The following is a 23,863-nucleotide window of genomic DNA, read 5'->3' as shown; positions in this document are numbered from 1 at the left end:
TAACTTGATCTTTTAAAACAATATTATATTGCATTTTTCAAAGCATACCAAATAATTCTATTTTGAAACTCTATACAGAAGCCTAACAAGCAGAACTGAAGGTGTTTCTTTGTGGTTTATTCCATAACAGTCAATCAGTCAGCAACAGTTGGCAGACAGTGGCTAACCATGTGAAGACCACACTTTATACGGTAAAAGGACTTCGACCCAACACTATATATCTTTTTATGGTGAGAGCAATCAACAACCAGGGTCTGAGTGACCCCAGCACCATGTCAGATCCTGTGCGGACGCAAGGTAATTGTGCTGCAAAACAACATAGTGTGTTATGTTATCCATTCATTAAATTAATAATGCTTCTATTTCACATTAAACTAGTTAACCTTTTTCCTTTGCCCTAAGAAGGCAGTTAAAGTACACACTTCCCTTTCTTAATAACTGCATATTTTTCTTTTTAATACCTGATCATAAAATATAAATGTGATGCAATGTAAATTTCATTTGTATGTCTCCTTTGTTGGTTGTTTGGTTGTGTCTCTTACTGCACCCATCTTGATTAAATACAATAATGTATATTTATCTTGAACACTCACTCCAGTGTAGATCAGATTTCCCTAGAAAATGCACATGGTAGAAAGATAAAGGTTGCATGTTGATATGGCCAAATGACAAAAAGTATGTTTTACCCAGGGGTGCTGTTAATTATGTTGGCCCTAAGCAAACGTGTGTACAAGGATTCAATCTCCAACATTAGACATTGGAAGTAAAGGAAAGGAAATTGTTATTTGATTCACCCATGTTCCTTTACGTTTCATGTATCAGAGATACTCTGACACTATCTCTCTTATCCCTGCAAATGTGGGTGGCGGAGAACCCTCAGTGAACAAATACATTTTAAATAATTAAGAGGATGAAATACTCCTGGTAGCTGTTAGGAAGAGACAAGGGAGGGATCTTCTCAGTCTTGGTTAAGATGCAGGTGGATTCGGACTGAGGTTTTGATTATTGGGAGTCATTGGCAGGGGACATAGTATTTGTAGAAGCATTAATTACACTATAGTGTAATTGAAAGCATGATTGCGGAAGTCATGTTTGCATTTTGCTTGCTCGTTTATTGATGAAAGTTACTGCTACTAGTTCTAAGGTTGAATGGGGTGGTTTTACAAGAGGTGAAGTGAGGCAGGAAGCGGAGTAGACAAGTAGTATCTACCAAGCTTAGATTTTAAGCCAGATTTTTCAAAAGTGTCTGTGTTGTAAAGATGGATTGGTGAAGCAGAACATTATCAAGACAAAGAATGACTTACTCTTACCAACCTGTTGAATGGATTTATGTATGTGGTTTGTATTTCCTGATGCAGACAAAGCCCTTACTCTGCCCTTTTCTTTAGGGAAGATTTCACTCTCTGCAAACTATTTTAATTTTCATTTCCTAATTGCATGAATAATGCAGTGAATACCTTAAAAGAGACCAATTAACTTTTGCTAGGTGTATTCCTCTGTGTTAAGTCACACCTAGAGTATATTAAGTTTTGATCTGTTTGATAACCAAAGATTTTTATTAAAGACTGTTGAAATCTGAAAAATATGCAGTAGATTGTGGAGCCAGTATGGCAAGAGAATTATCAAACCAAAAACACAGCAGCTAGGCCTAACCTATACCTTAATTAATAGTTTCTGTTAGATCTGGGAATCGCTAGTTGGCAGAGCTAGGTACCACTGTCCATATAGGGATCCTTGCTTCTAGTCAGGATAAGGAGGATGCACTCTTTAGATAACCCCTGCTCAACCCCTTGGTAGCTTAGCACGAGCAGGCTTATCAAAGGCAATGTGTAAAGTATTTGTACCAACACTCACAGTAACACAGTTAAAACACCACAAATGGACTCCACAACAGTTTAGAAAAATAGAAGTATTTAATCTAAACTAAACAAAACCAAAATGACAAAAATCCAACATACACAGCTCAAGAATATGGTTTCAAAAGAGTTCTTAAGGTTGTGTTAAAATAATCCACCATTGCGTCACGTTTTAGCCAACAGTACCTTTAGATGCGACAAATGTTCCAAGTGAAAGCTGCAGCGTTAAAAAACAAGTGATGCGGCACTCCTGAGACCATGGGGAGGCGATGCAACAACCCCGCTGGACGCAGTGGGCATGTTGCGATGACTCTGATCTGTATGGGGAGGGATGCGATACCTTGTATTGATTCCGGTGCGCAGGTTTCGTAGGTAGCGTCACCCAAAAGGTACGATGCGATGATCTTCGGGATGGCGACGATCTCAGGTGCGGCGGCGATGCGCGTCGATCTTCTCCTCTCGCGGCCCCTCGATGCTATGGCTCTGCGACGACTCTCGCAGCGACGTGATGTGGTCCGCAAGCAGGCGGTGCGACGATCTCACCCAGTGACGACAGGCTCTGCGACAATACTCGCAGCGATGGTACTTTTCCCGCACCAGAGCGATGTGTTCCGCAAGCGAAGGATGCGTCGGTTCTTGCAGCGGCAACAGGCACTGCGACAATCTAGATCTTCACGGCAGCGGGAATTTCCTTGCACTGACAGGGATGCGCTCCGCAAGCGAGCGATGCATGAAACTTTGCAGAAAGTCTTTAGTATCTTCTTTTCCAGCTTCCCAAACACAAGTACAACTTCCAGAGGCACCACAACTGGCCCAAGCACTCTAGGAAGGACAGAACCCTCTCAGTAGAGTTCAGGGAAGCTGGGGGTTAAGTCCTTTTGTTCCTGGGACTTCTTAACAGGGAGCCAGCTCAACTCAGGCTCTTGGAGATCTCTTCAAGCAAGGGGACACAGCACACAGCAAATTCCTTCCCCTCTCCTTGGCAGCAAAGCAACTGCAGGTCAGCCCACAAACACACAGCAGGACAGTCCATCCTCTTCAGTCTTCCAGTTTTCTCCTTGGCAGTGGTTCCTTCTTGATTCCAGGATGATCTAATTTTCTGTAGTCTGGGGTCCTGTACTTATACCACTAAAAGTCTTTGTTCCCTTTGTGCAGGATGGCTCTGAACCTGGTCTGAACCAGTTCTGGGTGTTCCTTAAGCACTTTGTTTTTCTGGCTTCTCCTTTCCTTTCAGAGACAGGGACTGGGTCGTCAGCCGCCCAGCAGGAGGTGGAGCCAGCATTGTGGAAGGCAGCCACAGCCCTATTCAGGCCCAGGTGCTATCCCCTCCCACCTCTCAAGATTCAGATGCAGTCATTCAGCCTAGGGCTGACTCATTCAGCCTCCTGGGGGCTGCCCAGCCCCTGTCACTCTCAAACAAGACAGTCAATTCACAAACAGGCCAAGGCTCACAGAAAGGTCAGACAAAACAACAGCCACTTTCTAAAACTGCTGTTCTCAAACACAGGATTTAAAAACCACCTTTTCCTAAAAGATGTGCTATTAAATTCTGAGTTCAGGGATACCAGACTTTTATGTCCTACCTTGCTCCTATGGGAAGATATGCTGGTAGCCACTGTAGCCAGCATTCCCCATGATAGCCTATGGTCAAGGTAGCCTTACAATAGTGAAAAAACGAAAATGGCTGTCATTCACTACCAGAGCATGTCACCTGCACTAGTACATGCTCTACCTTTCACATACACTGCACCCTGCCCAAGGGGGTACGTTGGGCCTTCCATAGGGGTGACCAATGTGCACAGAAAGGGAAGGGTTAGGCCTGGTCAGTGGGGACACTGACCAGGAGGACAAGGCAGTTCACAGACTGCACACAGGCACTGCGGTGGCAGGCCCGAGACACCATTTTAGGGTTACTCCTGTGGGTGGCACAATCAATGCTGCAGGCCCACTAGTAGCATTTGTATCACCAGCCCCGGCACACTCAGTGCACTTTACTAGGGACTTCTTGGTGATACAAATATGCCAATCATGGATGAGCAATTACAATAACAATTTACGCAGAGAGTATATGCACTTTAGCACTGATCAGCAGTGTTAAAGTTCCCAGAGTCCTATTGCCAACAACCACAGGTCAGGGAAAATAAGGGAGGAAGAAGCAAAAATGTTGGGGAGAACCCTGCAAAAAGGGCCATTTCCAACAGTTTCCATGGGAAGAAGGAACCTAAGAACATCTCTGGTTGCACACTACAATACATTTTGGCCCTGAACCCTCATCAACAGATTTGCCTTTTTTAGGTCTCGCCTCCCAATGCGCATGCGCATTGAGCAGAGCGAGACTATAGGGGCTTAAATAAGCTTTACCTAGACTGGCGATTGACTGGCGATTTGATGCTGTGCCCGTGCGCTTTTAGGTCAATACGTAAGAGCATTGACCTAAAATGCGCATGCACATCATCAAATCGCCAGTCAATCACCAGCAGCACTCCTCCCACACCTTTGAAGTGAAGCTTAGCTTCACTTCAAAGGCCCCTGCTGCTTCACACCCTCATCGCCGCTCTCCCCGCTCTGCCCCTTCCCTTGCCCGCCGTGTCGCATTTCTCCTCCCCCCTCCCCTTCTCTGCCTTCCCTCCGTCTTGTTCAAACAAATATGCTTTTGTTTCACCTTTTCCTGTAAGAATACTTTGATTAGTGGTAGTAGATTTCTTGTACTTTTTATTTCCTGCAAATTAACTGAAGTGATAAGATCTCATTGAAGCAAGTGATCGCGCTATAGCAGTCTGTCATTGCATTTCTCCTCCCCCCTCCCCTTCTCTGCCTTCCCTCGGTCTTGTTTTTTTTTACCCGCTCCGCCCCCTCCCCTGCCCGCCGTGTCGCATTTCTCCTCCCCCCTCCCCTTCTCTGCCTTCCCTCCGTCTTGTTTTTTAAACGCAGCGCTTACAAACATAGACAGCATACACAAAAGCTTTCTCAAAATACAGCATGAGAGAATTCTTCACACACACAGACACACACGCACGCACTCACACACAGACACACACACGCATGCACTTGCAAACAGACTCACATGCATGCACTCACATATACACACCCACATGCACACACACACTCACATGAATACTCCCACTCAGACACACACGCACACAACTAGCACAACTAGCGGCATCCAAGGAGTGTTATGTTTTCCCATCACAAGGAAAGCATGTGCAGCACATTTTCTGCCACATACGAGAAATATCACAAACTCTTGCGTAGGATGTATTTTTATGTAATTTTGTATGCTAAAGTACTCAGAGAATAGAAGAGTAATTAAATACTTAGTTCCCCTAGAGCTTTGACAAGGACATTCTCTGCCTTTTCCAGGAGCAGTTAAATGTGTATCTTCTTTGCCGCTATGCAACCACACAAATGGCCAAATAGCTGATGCCGATTCACAATTAATTTGAAAAAAAACGTCTCCGTAAGTCAGGAGACAGGCAGGAAAGGCTACAAAAAGAAGGTAGCAAGCCTCACCTGGCAGCAGTGTATTAAGGGGAGATATTTTTGGTTCATTAAAATGAGCGATCACGCACTAGTGGCCCGTGACCAGTTCTTTGCCTGGATAACCTTGATCCAGCTTTTGCCCATGACCAGGATTATGATGCATCAACCGTCTTGTTATTTTGCCACTAACTTTACCAAGAAGTGGGCTACACTATGGTAACATCACTCTATGCTTTATGTTATCTTGGATGTCAGAGAAACGACAGCCTTCCCCCTTTTAAACCAGCTGGCTTCATTTCCAAGCTTGTTTCCTTAGTATTGTGACAGCGGAGGTTCCTAAGTATTGAGGACTCCCCAAGGCTTTATGCAGCTCGGTTTCATGTAAGATGAGCGAGTAAGTGAATACTCCCACTCAGACACACACACACACACAACTAGCACAACTAGCAGCAGGCTGAAACACAAAGTAAATAATAAATAAAAAACAACATGTAATCTTTGAAAGGGATTACACTGCCACTGACAAAGGTAAACAAAAGTTAGCTCAGGATCTGCAACACTGCATGTTCTTCTCTTCGCTCAAGTTTGACTTGCAACTGTGGGGAGGGGGCGGTGTATTCGCCAGAGCACTTCTACCTCATAATCTGGAAGCATAAATCACCCCGCCCTCCCTCTCCCCATTGTTCGGCTCCCATTTCCTGTAAAGTTCAATTCACAGTTTCTGTATTTTGTCGTCGCCTTTACATAGTGCATTACACAGTGAGTTACAGCCCTCAGTTCACGACAGGCGACGCTGTTTCAAGCTGTTTTCAAGCTTTCAAGCTTTATTACAAATCACAAAAAAGATGTTAATATTTCACTTCTGTTCTTGGATTTTCGTCACAATAAAAAACACTGAATATAATCTTCACAAAAGTTATTTACAAAAGTTTAAGCTATTGCCATTACAAATTAAATAAATTATTTAACAATTTAACAAAAAAAATAAAAGCCATTGTTATTTGTAATATTAATACATCTAAGTCACGTAAATAAAAAACATGTTGCATTACAAATGTTATAGGTGTCACATTTGCGAAAGTTATAACTATTGGCATTGTAAATGACAGAGCTATTAATTTAGCTATTTTAACAAACACATAAATAAAAAAGAATTTAATTTATAAGACCAATAGCTCAAACTTTCCTAATGCGAGACCTATTGCATTTCCAATGCTTGTCTAACTTTCTTCATTTTGAAACTTCCCATCTAGTATGAGCTAACAGTAAACAAGATTACTCACAGAACTTTTGCAAAAGTAAAGCCCTTTGGGTTCATATATCAATCCATCACTAAACGCCCTAGAAATATAGAGGTATTTGTACAGTGGACTAGGCTGTACAGCTAAATTTCCAATCATGCATACTCAGTCACTAAAAGCAGTCTAAGATGCCACTTGCCTCTTTCACTAAGAGTCCAAGGGGGTCACACATTGTTCCTAAATCCCCCCCTTGAAGAGAGATTTCTCTTTAAGAAACATTGCTTGTTCTTCACGTAAATCCGCCAGAAGGTAATCTACCTCCACAAATACTAGACTTGCCTAGCTTGCTAAGAATAACCCCTTTTCTACTTTTCTACTTCCCATCCTCCATCGCTGTTACCACATTTTCAAGCTCTAAGAAACATGTTACCTGAACCCAAGTGCTCTCTTGGGAAATCTTAATATCAAAATGTGTAAGGCATGGTGTTTCTGATTTACACATAGTGTTGTGTATCCTGCACCCTTCTTGGTGTCTCCAGGCACATCTGTAAAAAAAGCATTTGTATATAACTATAACCCAAGCATGCATTTACAAGACATGCATATGAGTGCTACCTCCTTATGCACGTGACCAAATACCATCCTTGAAACTGACATTAAAGGAATGCCCTTCTCAATACGTCTTGCTCTGCTACATTAGCCCTTTACAAATCAGTGTGATTTGAATGGCACTTAACAACATTTTTCTGAGAAATGTGAGCACCTTGCTTACCCAATCTCTGCGGGATCTTGAGTGACTAGTGCCAGCTGTCTGCTTCAGGGTTGCGATTCATGCCATGAAATGACTGACAAGTGCATATCATTTCATATATATCATTTTATGAGCAACACGATGAAAGGTTTCTTAAAAAAAAACAACCGCATTGGTGAAACTGAAGTTCAGCCTTCTCGCTTACACTCTGCATTATCAATGTAATGCCTTATTATCTACCGCCGCGTTCAGATACCTTAAATAACTGCTTTCAACAACACAGAAAGTGATAAAACAGGTGGCCCCATAATATGAATCATACTTTAATGAATAATCTGTAGGTAATTACAATGATTTGCAAATGTGAAATCCCATTAACTGAAGAAGTAGCTGCTGATATGCTCAGCCAAGTGCAGGTGCTTCTTTTAATAATAATCAGGATGAAAAAGGTTCTTAATGGATGAATTAGCCTTTTGTAAAGACCAGCGGGATTTTTTTTTTTTCATTTTTAAGCAGGCAGCGACATCCGTCTGTTAACACACAAATCTTCTGCTGAACTTGTCTGAATGATACTTCAATTAGCTGATCAATAAGACAGGCAGGTATTTGTTTCAGAGACTTCAGTTCATTCAAAAACCCTAGATAGTTCTAGTCATTTACTGAATAAATGTGATACGCATGCTCATGTTTCGGGGTCAAAATGTGCGTTTTGCCCTGATGAACCGAGATTTATGATTAGAAACACAGAATACTTAAAGATAACTTTCTTTGCATAAAAAGAAAGCACTTTTCTACTGATTCATATTATATGCTGCAAATAAATTAATTGTTTAGCAGTTGGCCCTTGACTATGCACTTAAAGGACTGCATCACACTACTTCCCATACAATAGTTCTCACTAGCAGTTTACAATTAGGTGTTATATTTTGTCGCTTTCACTTACAAACAGTTTGCTAGTCATCACAAAATGAACTTGTCCTGTGTGCACTAGATTGCTCGGGTTTTAACAGTCGAAGCTGTAAAAAAGATTATACATTCAAGATATCCTCATTTAACAGTTCATTGTGTTTCTCAATATGATCGAGGAAAGCTTTGCAGCAGGCATTGCCTCTGCCTCACTTTGAAGAAAGAAATGCGAAAGTAGAGTTTAGCAGAAGAAAGTCTTGCAGACAGATAGACTCACAATATGGTTTTCAGAACAGAGAAGCCTAGTTGGTGACACACGTTTGAAAGAAACAATAATGAAAATGAGTGTCGAGTCCTCAGCATGGGAGGAATGTGCTCTCTCTCTTTCACTGCAGCAGATTGGGCTTGTTTTTGGACAGTTGCCAGTTTCCATACTTGGTGCTTTGTTAAAATAACTGTAAAGGCCTCATTCGCAGAGCTATTTCAGTGTTTACTCTGACTTGCACATACAAATGTCATTTTTTTGGGGGGGGATTGCAGGCGCCTTACACAAGGGGGGGGGGGGGTTTGTGTGTATAAATCACCCCTTGTGTGTGGGTAATGTGCTGAAGGTTTTCACAGAATGTACACATTTGGGAGTATTGCCAGACTTTGTATGAACTGTTTCCACTGTAGAGTTTTTGGGAGATTTACTTCCAGCAACATCAAAAGCTGAGGCCCATTGTTTATGATGCATAACATACCCCCTTAGTAATGTATACATTTTTACTCTAAAGATGCCAAACCTGGCACTCTTAAAAGAAAGTCTACATGTCTGGAACGGTATTGCACAAATGCAGAAAGTTCGATGGGAGGTGTGAGACATGAGGAAATGAGTTTCCCACTCGTACCTAAAAATTATACAATGTGCTTTAGACAGTACAGTGTTTCATGTTGCTAAGCTGCACATCCTGCTATACAGGCAACATGTGGAAAAATAGTTATTTTGTTATTCTTTCAGGTGTACGTAATCTAGTGAGACAAGATCATTGTAATAGTCAGATTCTGATTAATAATAATGTATTTTCTGCCTGAATCTCATATTGCCCATCTAGCAAGACGTCACCCGTGTTCATGGCTGATATCCTGCCATTCATACCTACTCGCTTTTGGGCGATTTAATTTCAAATGGAATCAACAAATTTAATGAATGAGAGGAGGTGACATGAGCCCAGGGCTTTCATGTCACGTCTGAAGCTGAAGACTACCCTTATCAAGCAGTGTCTCATAACATTATAAACTCACTACTTCTATCCACTCTGAGGAGCCCCCCCTCTTCCTCAGTACCACCACTCTCTTACCTCACCCCATGAATTTCACTGTCTTCTCGATTCTCTATACTCCTTACTGGGACAAGATGTACCCACTACCAACATCTACCTCTTCTTCTTCCTATCCCTTTTTTTTATAGCACGGATCATATGTACGTGCATTACATGTGTACATACTTCTAATGCGAATATCTTTTTTAGCAAACTTTTTGTTTTGAGGTGGGACCATCCCTCATACTCTGATCCAAAAGTCCTATGGCGTTTTTGAGGGTGAGATTTTCTTTGTTGGTTGTCAGAGTATATGGGCCGGCCCTGAGTACTTAAGAAAGGAGAAAAATACGATATGTGTAAAAGTATTTCCTCATGGTGAGTTTCTGCAACAAACAAGACTCTAGTATAGCTTTTGCCTAGAGGCATATTCCAGGTACGGTGACTGAGTCACATTTCTCTAAATTCTGGAAAGAGAATGGCTGGGGATTTTAGTTTCATTTGCTTCAGGGTTATCATTACTTGTTTTTGGCTGTTACCCATAATCTTGTCCTGCTTAAACTACAGCCTTCAGAGATCACTTTGAAACATGGTGTATAACCCCAGTAGAGCTAGTGTCATATCCGATGCCTGGTCTCTGCTTTCATTCAGCTGCAGGCAATGACCAACCATAACACTGGCTGGTGTGGATGCAATGGGTAACAAGATATATTTCTACCAGGTCTCATGTCTCAGTGGACTAATGTGGTCACAGCAAGGATATGTATTTGACCCCATGGCCACAGAGTTGGACTCTGTCTAGTTTTCAGGAAATGTAGGTAAACCTGTTTCGACATTGCTATTCTATAATTGTAATACAAATCCATTTCAATTTCAATGGGACATATGCTTTCGCAGATAAAGGATGCAAAGAATCCTCAGATATGAATGTCCAAATGTATATTACCGTATAGTGGCCTGAAAATAACCCTAATTTGTTTGCCAATGTTTATTTTTTCCTGTATTTTTCTGAACCGTCACTTTATATGTTTATTGGCAGACATCAGTCCACCAGCACAGGGAATAGACCACAGACAAGTACAAAAAGAATTGGGTGATGTAATTGTTCGGCTACACAATCCTGTTGTACTGACCCCAACAACTATTCAAGTCACCTGGACGGTAAGTCCTCAATAAAGCACTGCATTCCTATTCTTGTTTGCGGTGCGTGATTAAAATGAACGTTCCTGACCTCAATTGTCATGATTGATTCTTATTTCTTAGTGCAATAGCTTCAGCATATGTGTTTCCAACAGTAGTTTGTTTTTCTTCAGTTATTTTCTGTACTCCAAACCTTCAAAAGCTTTAGATAAAAAGTAACTAAAATATACACTGTATGATTTCTCATTAATGCCCGAAATTAGATAATTCTGGTAAATAGAGTGCAATTGACTGATATAGATTTATGGCAGCACCTTTCTGTTAAATTTAAAAGATGTCCATAAAATATTGAAAAATGGCAACAGAATATATTTTCCACTTCACTTTTCTATGTGACTTCTTTGGCAGCAAAAGCCAGCTGGAGACATTTCCAATAATTGCCAGGTGTTGTTTACTTTTAGAGTTGCACCTCTCTGTAATTTCCAGAAATACTGGTTGCGGTGAACTGTGGAAATAATGTTTATTTCTGGAAAGATTTTCACACTGTGCTATTACTGATGGAACACCCTGCACTTGACATACGCTACTCCTGATTCCAGTGACGATTCACCCTCAAAGGAAGCTTATTCTAGTTACACATGACTCATCCCTATCGATAACCTAAGTAACTATTCGTACACTTGTAATAGGTGAACCTACTTTGTACTTGCACCCAGCATTCCACATGATCCCGCCTTCCCAGGGTTAGTAGAACAGCACTTGAAAGAATACAGAATATTTCAGAGAGTCAGGGAGTAATTATGAGTTTGGCGCACAATAGGACCACCAAACTTGGAGTGGAGGTGCAGTGGTAGTCGGGGACTGCTGCACCAGTGGTCTGACCACTGTATTACAACTATGGTGGTCAGACCATCATAGGACCATTGCAACCACCATGGTGCACAATCTCTGGTGGTGGTGCAGCGGTCTGAGGGACGCAATATTCTGACTTAGCCGCTGCGGCACCGTCACACATATTACGAGTTCCTCAGCACCACAGATTTCAGGGTGGTGAGCCCACCATGAAACCTGTGACAGTGAGAAAACTAAGAGGGCCCTACTTAATTGGAACCACCATGGGAACGCGAAAGAACTGCCTGCCAGACCATGAGAAAACTCATAATCTGGCGGGCATGCGGCGGTGAGGTTTGGTGGTATTGGACCCGGGCGGTGGCGTGCTGGCCCACTCCCACACCACCAAACTCATAATCAGGCCCTTAATTAGAAGGAGCATGTCCTACACCTAAATGATCTTTGTGGTGTGTAATCCCCTAAATCTTACGTAGGAAAAATAGGATTTTATAGTTCCCCCAAACCACAGTACATGCATGGCACTGTGACATGGTGTACAGTCATCCTAATCTGGCACAGGCCACATATGGTTGAAAATCACACAAGAGGCGGTGTCATGATGAGGCCTCAGGCCTCAACTATGGCCCCTGTCAATTCATTTAACCTGCTATTTGGCAGACTAAGAGCTTCATTTTCAGACAGTTTGGTTCGTAAACAGTGAGCGAGGTTTACCTGTTTCTGAGTCGTGATATCTAAAACCGTGCAGGCTCATAAAAATATGAATTCAGTGGAGCCTATCATGATACAGCCGCAGGGATACAAGTTTATTTATAAAGTTTAGGCCTCTGAAAATATATTTTCTAAATGCATTTAACAACTTAAGTTTTGATAAAATGTATGTTTTTAAGGAGCAATATCTTTTGAGCATATTTTACGATAGCTACAGAATTGTAGTGAAGCACTATTCCTCAAAGCCCCTTGGTGCCTCATCATGAGCATAGAGCGCTCATAAATGCAACTATAATACCATACAATGGGCTTAGACAATAATTCACAGTGATATGCTGGCTATACTGAGTATCCTGCGATGAGGAACTATGCAACTTACGGTGACTGGCATTATGATGTGCCATCTGAAAAGTTTAAAACTCTGACACTAACAAATTGAATATTCTGACTAACAAACTCGTAAAAAGACATACTGTTTTACAGACACATGCATGACTACTCCTCCTAAACATTTTTAGAGAGTAGAGAGATCATGTCTTACAATATGAAGAAAAAACACCAAAAATCACCCAAGTTGACATGATATTGTATTTTTAAAAGGATTAAGCTGTTTCTACCATAAACAATTCCCCAGTGAAGCAGAATGTTGATATCCCCTTGGGCTAAAACAAGACGCCCTGTGATGTTCTGTCAATCACACCCTCTGATTGATTGAGCATTCACATATGCTTCATGGTATACGGAAATCATCCGGCGACTGTAATTAAAAATAAGTCTGCTATATGCAAAACAATTTGTTTTTTCATTTTTTTAACTGGTGGGCTGGAATTAGAATTAGATGTTCATTATCTGCCGGTGCACTCTTAAGAATTTTAACACAGATGGAACAATTACTGAAGGCGATGCTGTGGGGGAATTTTGCACTGGAGATTAAGGGCTGAGAATTTACATGCCCAAGTGTATTCTGGATCGTGTGCTTAGACTGTAACTAATTGGGCTCTTCTCAGCCAGCCACAGTTGGAGGGCATGCAGAGCTTCAGTTCTTTGGAGCAGTTAAAGAGATTTATGTAATAATTTATCCTTTTCTAAATGGTGATTTTTATTCATGGCATGAGATGAAGAAGAATTGAGAAGAAAACAATGGAGTCCAAAAGTTACAACTTGGCATTTTCTCAACAACGATACCACAGCGGAAACATTGGGATCAGAGCCCTGGGTGGATGCACCCTGCATTCACCACTCTCGCTTGTTTGAAGTGATGATCAGTTACAGAATGAGATCCTCAGGCTCCAGTAGTGTGCAGCCCTAAGAGTGCTGTGGTTAGCTTTATATATCATGTGCTCTGAGGCTTTTAAACCACAACCCAAAAGGGTGTCCTTGCACCGATCTCAAATAGATCAAAGAAAAAAAAGCTAAAAAAAAGTTTCTGCCTAGATATTACAACAGTTGAATTTAAATGGATGAATTAATAGATGCATTAAGTTTGCTTTAGCTGTGTCAGGGTATCATCCATAGCAAGTCAATGCTTAGCTGAGAATTCACTTCAGGCATACCCTGCACAATGAATTTTTAATGGAGATTCATCTAAGTGAGACATGGGAATGGAATGTGGGTGAAGCACGTAACACCCACCTGGCCCTGCCAGCCTCTTGGTGTCTGCCAGAGTGATTAAGGTTGCCTTGGAAGACCTGCACACATGGTTGCATCGCCCATCATCAGTAGCTGGGGACAAGTGGGGCTAACAGTGTAATGCTGTGGCATTGGTGGGCTGTGTGAAAGGAGGAGGGAAAGACGCTTAAGGGAAGCTGTTACTTCAATGGGGCCTTTTCCATACTCCGGTGACAGCATTCACTTCAATGTAGTGAGAATATACAGTGATGCTGTGAAGCTGTGAAACAGGCAGTGGACAGATCCATGTAGTGAAATCACTAATGGCCTCTATTGCTCAGAATTTGCTGTACAGCAGAAGAACAAAACACCTGACTGCTGTGCTGGGCTAGTTTCACTAAAATGTAAAATATTATTTTCAGGATAGCACCGGTGTGGGCCTCAACAATGATTTGATAGTTATTGAAGATTCCTACCCCATTTTACTGAATGTATATATGTTTTTTAAATACACACTTTAAAGTATTAGCATACCAGTTATGTTTATCTAAGTTCTTCACATAGAGAGTGCAGGTTAATGCATGGTGTCATTGTCTTCTTCTTTCGCTAGCCATATTTGAAATTACGGTCTTTTCTATTACCATGGCTCATGCCAATCTTATGTTTTCATTGCTTGTTGGTAATATGGAAACTGGAAACCTGAGCTCCTAAATCAGTGGTTGATTATGCCTCATTAGAAATTGTTGTTACATTTTTTTTAATGCTTGTCTTTCTTGTTTTCAACTGCTCTTATTTCTTAGAACATGGATACTTACAGTATAGTTTCCCCCATTAACTCGAACATGTAACACATTCAACCAAGAGGGTATAGCACAAAAATGCATATGATGACATTTCCAGTAAAAAACCAATTTCTAAGTTAATCTACTGATTGATCGAAATTGTGTTCTAGTGGCCTGTGACACGAAGCCACTACAATGCAGTTGTGACTTAAGGAAGAAATATAAGAGAATGCCACAACGACCTTTTCTCAATACAAAAATAAATGTTGTTCTATTGAAAGAAATGTCAACAACATCTCTGTTTAAAATATAGCATCATGTAATGAAACAAAAATCAAAAACAATATTTAGTAAATGGTTCTTAGATTTCTTTTAACACTACGTAGTAGCTAGCACAGCACGCATAACATAATTTCATAATAAGCAACCAACCATTACTGTTTTAACTGACCACCAATAATGTAATTAATTGTAAATCTCACATCCTTTAATTATTTACAAAGATGAGGTTTTGCAGCCTTATTAATTCCATCACTCTTGACCAGGACCACTGATTCGATGAACTGATGTTGGATTCGTAGAATACATTATAGGAACATGCTCCTCTTTATGCCATGTTGGAGGAGATGAAATGAACAGGTGCTTATATGTAATGATACTTTGTGATGAGTGTGGCATGCTATTGAATGCCTTTTTTAAATCAGAGGCTTCCTCAGAAGGAACTAATCTTTCTCTCAATAGGCTGGGGATCATTTTGTCCTAATCCATTATATTTTAATGCAAGCTATTTGGGGTTGGTCTGATTTCTTCAAGTGTTTTTAATTCATGCCCCAATGATACGTGTCTTTAAAATGCAATGAGAAATGTGCAAACTGCCCAACCTGGAGGTAATTAAAGGGTCGGGGTAGTGCAGGCAGGCAGAGCTTGTGGATATGCATATTATAGGTCCTGGTTTCCTACTATACATTGGCACTGACTGCAGCTCTAGGAATGGAAGCCTGCTTGGAACATCATGCTACATTTCTTTGAATGCAGAGTGCAAGGCAGTCAGCATTTTGTTTGCTGTTCCATTAAGGGAGCATTCTCTCAAGCCAAACATGGGTTGCCATCATGAACTATGGTGTTTGGGTCTAAGACCTGTTCTCCTAATGATGCTTTCTTGATCATAATCTTGGTAGTGCCACGGCTATGGGAACTTATTTTACATTTGCTTCCAATGCATCCACTTTTTGGATCTATTATTGGCCTCATGGCCCCAGGTTCAAGCTTGGTGGGTCCACTCACCTTCTATTCTTCATAGGCTGATCAATTGAGAAATATTGAGTTGTGTAAGAAACACTTAACAAATACATGTTGATATGATTATTTCCACCAAATCTGTATTTGCAAATCCAACATTAAGATCGAAGATCTAGCCTAAGACCAGACTGGAATCAGAGGGGGCTATGCCTCTGTAGGCCCGCATTCTGAACCTGTTTTAACGCAACGGACATGCAGCTTAGCTGCAGGCTTACAAAATATCTGATCAGACCCTTCAAGCGCATCGGAAGTCTTAACTCCCGTGGCTACCTAAGGCCCTCGACAAGTGCTGTTTACAACCTGCGTAGGAGTGACATTGTGTAACAAGCAGCCAGCCTGGGACAGAAGTTTGGGGTAGTAGCATAGTTTTGTATAAGGCTACATCAGCCACATAGGGCTCCCAGTATTTTAGCATTTTTCTCTTTACTTTTGATCATGTTTTATGTACTGTTATGAACTTGTGCTAGTATGCTGTTTTTCATGTAAAGGTTTTATACAAGCACTTAGTGCAAAAGATTTAATTAACTGAGCACTTAATAAAATAATCCTGAAACTTGAATAGTTAATGTATGTCATAGGTCTTGCAGGGAAAAAGTAAAATCCAGAGGTTTGTGGCTCAGAAAAGAGCACAACGAGCAGCATTACGGCATTATTCCCCATTCTAAGGTGTGAAAATGAAATGAGGAGCGAACACCCCACATGCTAAAGGCTGTACCCAGCGCCATCAGTACTGGGCGTGATATTGACCTCCCAACAAACTGGGGCACCTTGTAAAAGGGTCCTTAGTGTTGTCACGTGTTCCTAACAACACAAACAATTCTTAATTTTGGAGTCAATGGAAACAAATCATGAAGATGTGGAGGCTGCAGGCCATACCTTCACCTTGTTGCTTTATCTAATGCAAAGCTTTGCTTGACACCCCGCACACGGTAGTGGATAGCGGCGTTAAATGCAAATGTTTAACCTAATCTTATGGCCTTCACATCTGTAACACATTTAATTAATGAAAACCAAACATGGGTAAAAACAATCTGTCCTGATTTACAGACTCCCTTCATGTTGAAACAGCTGCTTAATGCTCGTCCTAAAAACACAGCTTGCTTCGTTCCGTATTAACCAGCTATTATTGTGAGTTATGTCCCTCTACCAGTGCATAAATTGGCTTAGAGTGAATGTCGGGATGTTTACAAAATGCTAGCAAAGTGTTTTAACATGTACTGCAGAGTTTTCAGAGCTGGCACCTCTGCTGAAAGACGTCTCAGTGTTTCTTTTATAAATATACTCTTCCATTTCTTCTTTGACCTGTGAAATAGTGCCATTACTGGCTGATCACCGCAAATGAAAGCACAGAATGCCAATTCTCCAGTTTTTTAAGAGATGCGATGTATTGAAGTGTCTAGGGTTCATTATCAAACTATATCTTCAGCCAATAACGTACTTTACAGAGGCCCATATGTCTTTTATCAACAACTTCCTTTTCAGCTTCTAGTAGTCACAAATAATTGTGCATCTAAGTTTAACTTGGATGTGTAAAACGACATTGACAAATACAAGTTCTGTGATGCCGAATTGGATTTCACAAATGTTTACACATACAGGTGGATGTAATGTAATTTAGTATGATAGACAATGCAGGTGTTCGCAGGGTAATGATTTAAAATGGACATTGAAGGAAGGTGAATCCACACGATGTTGTAACTTTGTGCGTACTGGCAAACCTCCAAACATTTTTGAGGTAGATTCAATCTATATTAGAACATTGGAATTTTGGGAGCTCCATTGAAAACAATGGAGTGCTCTGAGCTTATAATGGCTGGTATAAGCCTGGAGCTCCAACATTCCAATATTTCTTTGTTCACAGCTCTGGCTGTGAACAAAGGCTTCAGGGAACCTGAGAGGATTCCAATCCCCTCACGCTCCCAAAAGGCTTTGTTTTTTTGGTTAGAACATTCTGTCCTCTAGTGACAGATTGTTCTAATAGCCTTATAGCCCTTCGTAGATGGGCTATACCGCTATTAAAGTCCCTCTCCCTTGTTAAAGACCCTCGCCTTCGGCTCGGGCCTTTAACGCTGGAGAGGGCCTTTAATAGCCGGTATAGCCCTCTACGGCGGGCTATAAGGCTATATTAGGTGTGATTAGCAAGAAACATAAGATTGTAAAATATTGGTGAAAACACCATCAGTTTTTGAGAATGTAAAGGAAATAGGTTCTACATAGGTAAAGATTTCCCCTGTAAATAAAATATATATAGAGAGTTGCACGTCAACACAAGTAGAAGGCAATATGTTTTCAGGCGTTGGAAAATCTGCTATTTAATGGCTAGACCTATGCATGGAAATCTCAGATTTACGCATGTAGGCTTTATTTGTGAATCCCTTGATGTGAGGAAAACTGTAACAATCATAGCTAGCCGGTCTTGGAGTTCCATATGCAGGCGGATCATATGGGTTCCGGGTCAGAATGTTTATAAGAGTAGTGCTAATTTACGCACTATTCAACAAAATAAAATATTCCAAGAAAACATAAAAAGCTGTTTGAAGAAAATAAGGGAAACATTTCTACCAACGTTGAAACCCTTTTACCATTGCCTTCCAGCATGCCTGACTTAAAATAATCATAAACAAAAGATAACAAAGATTAACACTGTGCCATTTTGTGTCTCTTTTTGAATTCCTGAAGGCCAACCCTCCTAATGTGCTACAGTCCTAGTTTAGTCTGTTGTCAAGGACACAACGCGTTTGTTTTGGACTGTTATTCTTCTACATCGATGTTATTTTTCTCCTGTTTAGATTGTTAGAAATTGTTTAATCAAACTGCATGCACGTGCTTCTGGAAACACATTCTTGAATGAACCGTTTCTTTCTATATGATTATAGCTTTACTCTGAAAACGAGTTTGAATACAGTATTAACAATCCATTAAATTAAATACCAATGGTCCAAGTAAACGATAAATACATAAAATATATTTGTTTTCTAACTCCTTACGTTAGATAATTGTCCCAAACTTTCAGGTACGACTTCCATTGGTGGAGACTCACAAACACTGAAGCGTAATCTTTGATCAATGAGACAGTGATGTAAAGATTGCGACCAACCCTTGACTTTGGGTGGGACCAACACTGAACGTACCAGGTGTGCAGCCTGACCCTTGTCCACAATGGGTGGGGAACGAAGCAAATAATAATAATTATTATTATTGTGCGTTCTTATATAGCGCTCGATTACCCGTAGGCATCTCGGCGCTTGCCTTGGGAACCCATCCTGGCTTTTTCCCTGTGAGATACCCGTACTGGGCATCCCCAAGGTGAAAGCCAGGCATCCCGCCGCGGGGGGCCGTAGTGGAGATTAAGCAAGCTGATGCCCAGAGCTGCAGAGTGTGAACCCATGATTCGAGTAGGCACCGAAACGAGAATTATCGAGTCCGTGGATATTTTGGGCTCAAGACCCTGCCGCGTCGGGAATTGAACCCTGGTCCCGGGTCTGACCTCTGCTTCAGGGTCTACCTCCTCTAACCAGTGAGCCACACTTCTCCACTAATAATGCCATAATGACATAATGCCACTGCTATGAGTATTTAAGGAAGGCAAAGCAGAAAAACATTTGAATATGTCTTTATAAAGAACATGCAGGAACCATGTTAAAAAAATCAAAATGCTGAAGGTGCAATTTTTTAATGGTTTAAAAAAAAAAGTATTTCACTATTGACTATTTTACATTCTTTCCCATGAATGTTTGAATACACTTCTTATGTCATTTGCATTTATATAGCTATAGTTGCCTTTATTATTATATTGTATTGTACTGCCAATCTGCAAACCCTTTTTGGTGGATCTGAGAGGACCATCATGCTATTGTCAGTTGTCATTTGAAGGTGTGGGGTGAATAGATAGAAGTTTAATAATCAGTTTAAAAGTGGTTCATCTTGAGGCCTTTGTCAGATTGATGTGCATGAGCAAGTTCTGCCGAATTACTGCTGTGTTCTTTTACAGGACTCGTCTCTGGATTTCTGTAGGTCCTTATGTGTATGAGCAAGTCTGTGGAATCACTGCCCTGTTCTTTTACAGGACTCTTCTCTGGATCTTTGTAGATCTTATGTGCATGAGCAAGTCTGCCAAATCACTATCCTGTTCTTTTACAGGACTCCTCCCTAGGTCTTTGTAGGAAATGATATGCATGAGCAGGTCTGCTGAATCACTGTCCTGTTCTTATATAGGACTCTTCTCTGGATCTTTGTAGGTTCTTATGTGAATGAGCAAGTCTGCCAAATCACCGTCCTGTTCTTTTAGCAGACCTTTCTCTGTAGGTATGATGTGTGAGGGCCCACAGGGAGATAAAACAGTTTATCAAGAAACTACATGTGTATGCAAAGGCCGGATGGACGGGTAGCCATTAAATATGGTGATATGTAATGATGATGTTGATGTGATTGTAGGTCCTTCCTGCCACACTCAGCAGCTGCAGGGGTAGTCACTCAGTTATGAATATTTTGAGGACTTGGGAATGTGAAAATGAGTTTTATTAGTTACAAATGTGTTCAATAAGAATGATCTGAAGCGCCTTCTTTCCAAAACTCATGCTTTTATTCACTGGTGTAGAGCTAAAGGAGGTTCTGCTTAGCCTTATCAAATAAACATTTAGCCCATAAAATACTCTGGAAAAATATGCATTATTTTCATATCTGGGTCCAATGATGCTGTTAATTCTAATTATCGAAATAATGTCTAAAAAGAGGTATTTCTGTGGTTGTATTTTCATGTATTGGCAAAGAGACAAAACTTTTATTTACATGCATACACAAGTAAACTTATCTTTTGCACTATTGTTGTCAGGTTGACCGCCAATCCCAGTTCATTCAGGGCTACCGAGTAATGTATCGTCAGATGTCAGGTCTATCATCGCCTTCAGCATGGCAGAACATGGATGTCAAAGTTCCCACTGAGAGAAGCTCCATCATAGTCAATTTGAAAAAAGGGGTTACATACGAGATTAAAGTCCGCCCCTATTTCAATGAGTTCCAAGGAATGGACAGTGACTCAAAGTCAGCCCGGACTACAGAAGAAGGTTAGTAACTAGTGCCAACCTGCGGCCTGAAACATACTGCTGATAAGTAGCTATGAAAACAACACTGGAGTCAATTACAATTGTAACAATTGTATTTCATTGTTTGAGGCATTGACTTTATGAATGTATCTTAATTCCATTGAAAATATTTATCATTTAGATGACAATTGCTGTATATGCATTTACATATCATTGCATATTTATGTCTCTTCATATATATATATATATTATATTATATATATATATATATATATATATATATATATATATATATATATATATATATATATATATATATATTCACTGAAAAAACCATAGGTTATACACCATATATAGTTAGGAATTAGCATTTAAAAAACCTTATTTTACTCACACAAAACCATTGAAATTCCATATATAGTTAGTTGCACTAACTATATATCGCGCACCCGCAATCCACTGCTGATCATGTCACATATTACATCATTCATGACATGGTCAGTGACATCACTGATGACATCACTGATGACATCTCAAATGACATCACTGATGACATCACTGATGACAACATCCAGTGACTGTATTTTTCTGTAAAGTTAAAATATGTCTTGAGTGGATGTATAAGTGTCTGGATGAAGGATTTAGTAGGTGCATGACTGACTGTATGAGTGAGTGATTAAATGTGTCTCACTGAATGCATGGGTTAGTGACTAAACTGTCTTAATTTGTGCATCATTATGTCTGTTGTTCTGTAAACTGCTGCATGTGTTGATCATTAGCTATACGAGAGGCTATATGTGTTATTAATTGGTTGCCCAAGTATTTCTATGGGAGATTGAGTTTGTGTGGGGGTGGCTGGAAGGTGTGTGACTCTATGCATAGATGTGTGAGCAGTTTATTCACTAGGTGTATGAGTTCAAGAGTGCATGTGGAAACAGCTACATGGGCAGTTGACTGTGTGCATGAGTGTATTGATGAGTGAATGGATATCTCAATGCTACATGTCATAGTAAGTACATATGTAAAACACAGTACATGTGAGAGTTGGCATATATAAATAACTGTGCATGAGAGCCACTGAATGAGTGAGTGGTTGTATCGATCATTGTGAACTTGTATCAGGGATTGTATAAGAGAGTAAATATGTGTTAGTATATGTTTCAATAAGTAAGGTGTGTTTAACTGTATAGTTGAAGAAATGGAGGTGAGATTGTTTCTTTGCATGACTGACTGGGTGTGTGAGTAACTCCATGGATGAGTGGCAGTGTGTGAGTGTCTGTATACACTGAGTGTATCTAAGGTTATATTAGAGTCTGAAGAGGTTTATCGTATTAGCACAAGAATGATGTCAAATGAGATGTCATCAGTGATGTCATCAGTGATGTCATTTGAGATGTCATCAGTGATGTCATCAGTGATGTCACTGACCATGTCATGAATGATGTAATATGTGACATGATCAGCAGTGGATTGCGGGTGCGCGATATATAGTTAGTGCAACTAACTATATATGGAATTTCAATGGTTTTGTGTGAGTAAAATAAGGTTTTTTAAATGCTAATTCCTAACTATATATGGTGTATAACCTATGGTTTTTTCAGTGAATTTTCAAGGTTTTGTAAATGCTAATTCCAACTATATATGGTCTATAACCTATGGTTTTTTCAGTGAATTTCAATGTTTTTTTAATAGCAAATATCATAAGCTGTCGAATGTCAAGTACGTGGTAAGTAAAAACATTTTCGTGTTTATGCACACTGATCTGCTTTGAATACTGCCCCCCACCCCTCATTTCTATTAGGAGTACTCTCTCTTTGCAGATAGTGAAGGGTAGTTAACGCAGCCCTTTGCCCCCTTTGTAATACGTCGTGCCTGCTTCTCTCTCCATTTGATTGATTGTTCTCTTTGGTTCATTCTCTATTTACAAACAAGCACAGAGTCGCAATACTCTGTTTAGTCTTTGCAGATAGCGAAAAATCGTGTAAAAAAACAAAAGGAATCGAGCAAAATCAGTAGGCCACTAATGGGATCTCTTTTTGACCTCGCTAAAATAGAAACATTAGGAACAAACTGTTGAAAATAGCAATGCGTATGTACATAAGCGGCGTTCATTTGTGTTCACAGTACCCCTTGTTGATTGTTTCAATCGAGCATTGAATTGTTCGAAGTTAATTCTCTTAAGGATCTTCTCTACCTGCAAACGAGGAAGAATAGGAATATTCTCTCTCCCTTTGCAGATAGTGAAGGGTAGGTAACGCAAGCCTTTAACACGTTGTACCTATTTCATTCCTCATTGATTGATTGATTGTCCGAACATTGACTGTTTGGGAATTAGTTCTTTTTGGAGGTATTCCCTGTTTGCAAATAAACGTAGGAAAATCTTTGCAAGTAGTGAAAGGGTACGTAATGCGGACCTTTCACCCCCGTTGTAATCTGTCATGCCTATCTACTCCCCACTGATTGATGCACCTTTTTCACCCGGACCATTTACTAGAGATACGTCATCTGGCCCGACCAGAGAGCACCCCTAGTGAAAAGGACATATGCAATAATAACGAAGTGATCACTGTATCCTGTTAACAGAAACTTTACCATGAAACAACCTGGAAAGAAAAAAATAGGAAAACGAAAATCAGTAGGCCACTGATGAACATGAACTTTTATTAAACAACAAACAAAGAAACGATAACATAACGTAATGATAAAACCTATTAATGTCCTAGAAACAAGAAAACGTTAAAGTATGCCAGTGGTGAGAGACCAGAAAAACAGTCCGAGAAACCAAATCACCCCTCGCTGTCCCAACTCATGCACTCTGAAAAGTTCAAAGTTTTGAGGAGTGCTTGTAACATTGTCTGAAGCCTATTTGCAATTGCTTCATCTTCACTATTCTTAAAGTA

General features: G+C 40.4%; 1 protein-coding gene across 1 annotated transcript in view; it reads left to right on the top strand.

Moving 5' to 3' along the window:
- Positions 1 to 23,863, top strand: part of ROBO2 (roundabout guidance receptor 2) — an 803,551-nt gene that overhangs the window by 648,534 nt on the left and 131,154 nt on the right. The window contains exons 12-14 of the mRNA XM_078658968.1: positions 131 to 297; positions 10,572 to 10,693; positions 20,753 to 20,984. Of these exons, the coding sequence (XP_078515094.1) occupies positions 131 to 297; positions 10,572 to 10,693; positions 20,753 to 20,984 (521 nt within the window). The remainder of the gene's footprint in view (positions 1 to 130; positions 298 to 10,571; positions 10,694 to 20,752; positions 20,985 to 23,863) is intronic.

Source organism: Lissotriton helveticus, chromosome 8 (assembly GCF_964261635.1).
Source record: "Lissotriton helveticus chromosome 8, aLisHel1.1, whole genome shotgun sequence".
NCBI lineage: Eukaryota > Metazoa > Chordata > Amphibia > Caudata > Salamandridae > Lissotriton > Lissotriton helveticus.
The sequence above is the reverse complement of the archived record's forward strand: the minus strand, read 5'-3'. Positions and strand labels throughout refer to the sequence as shown.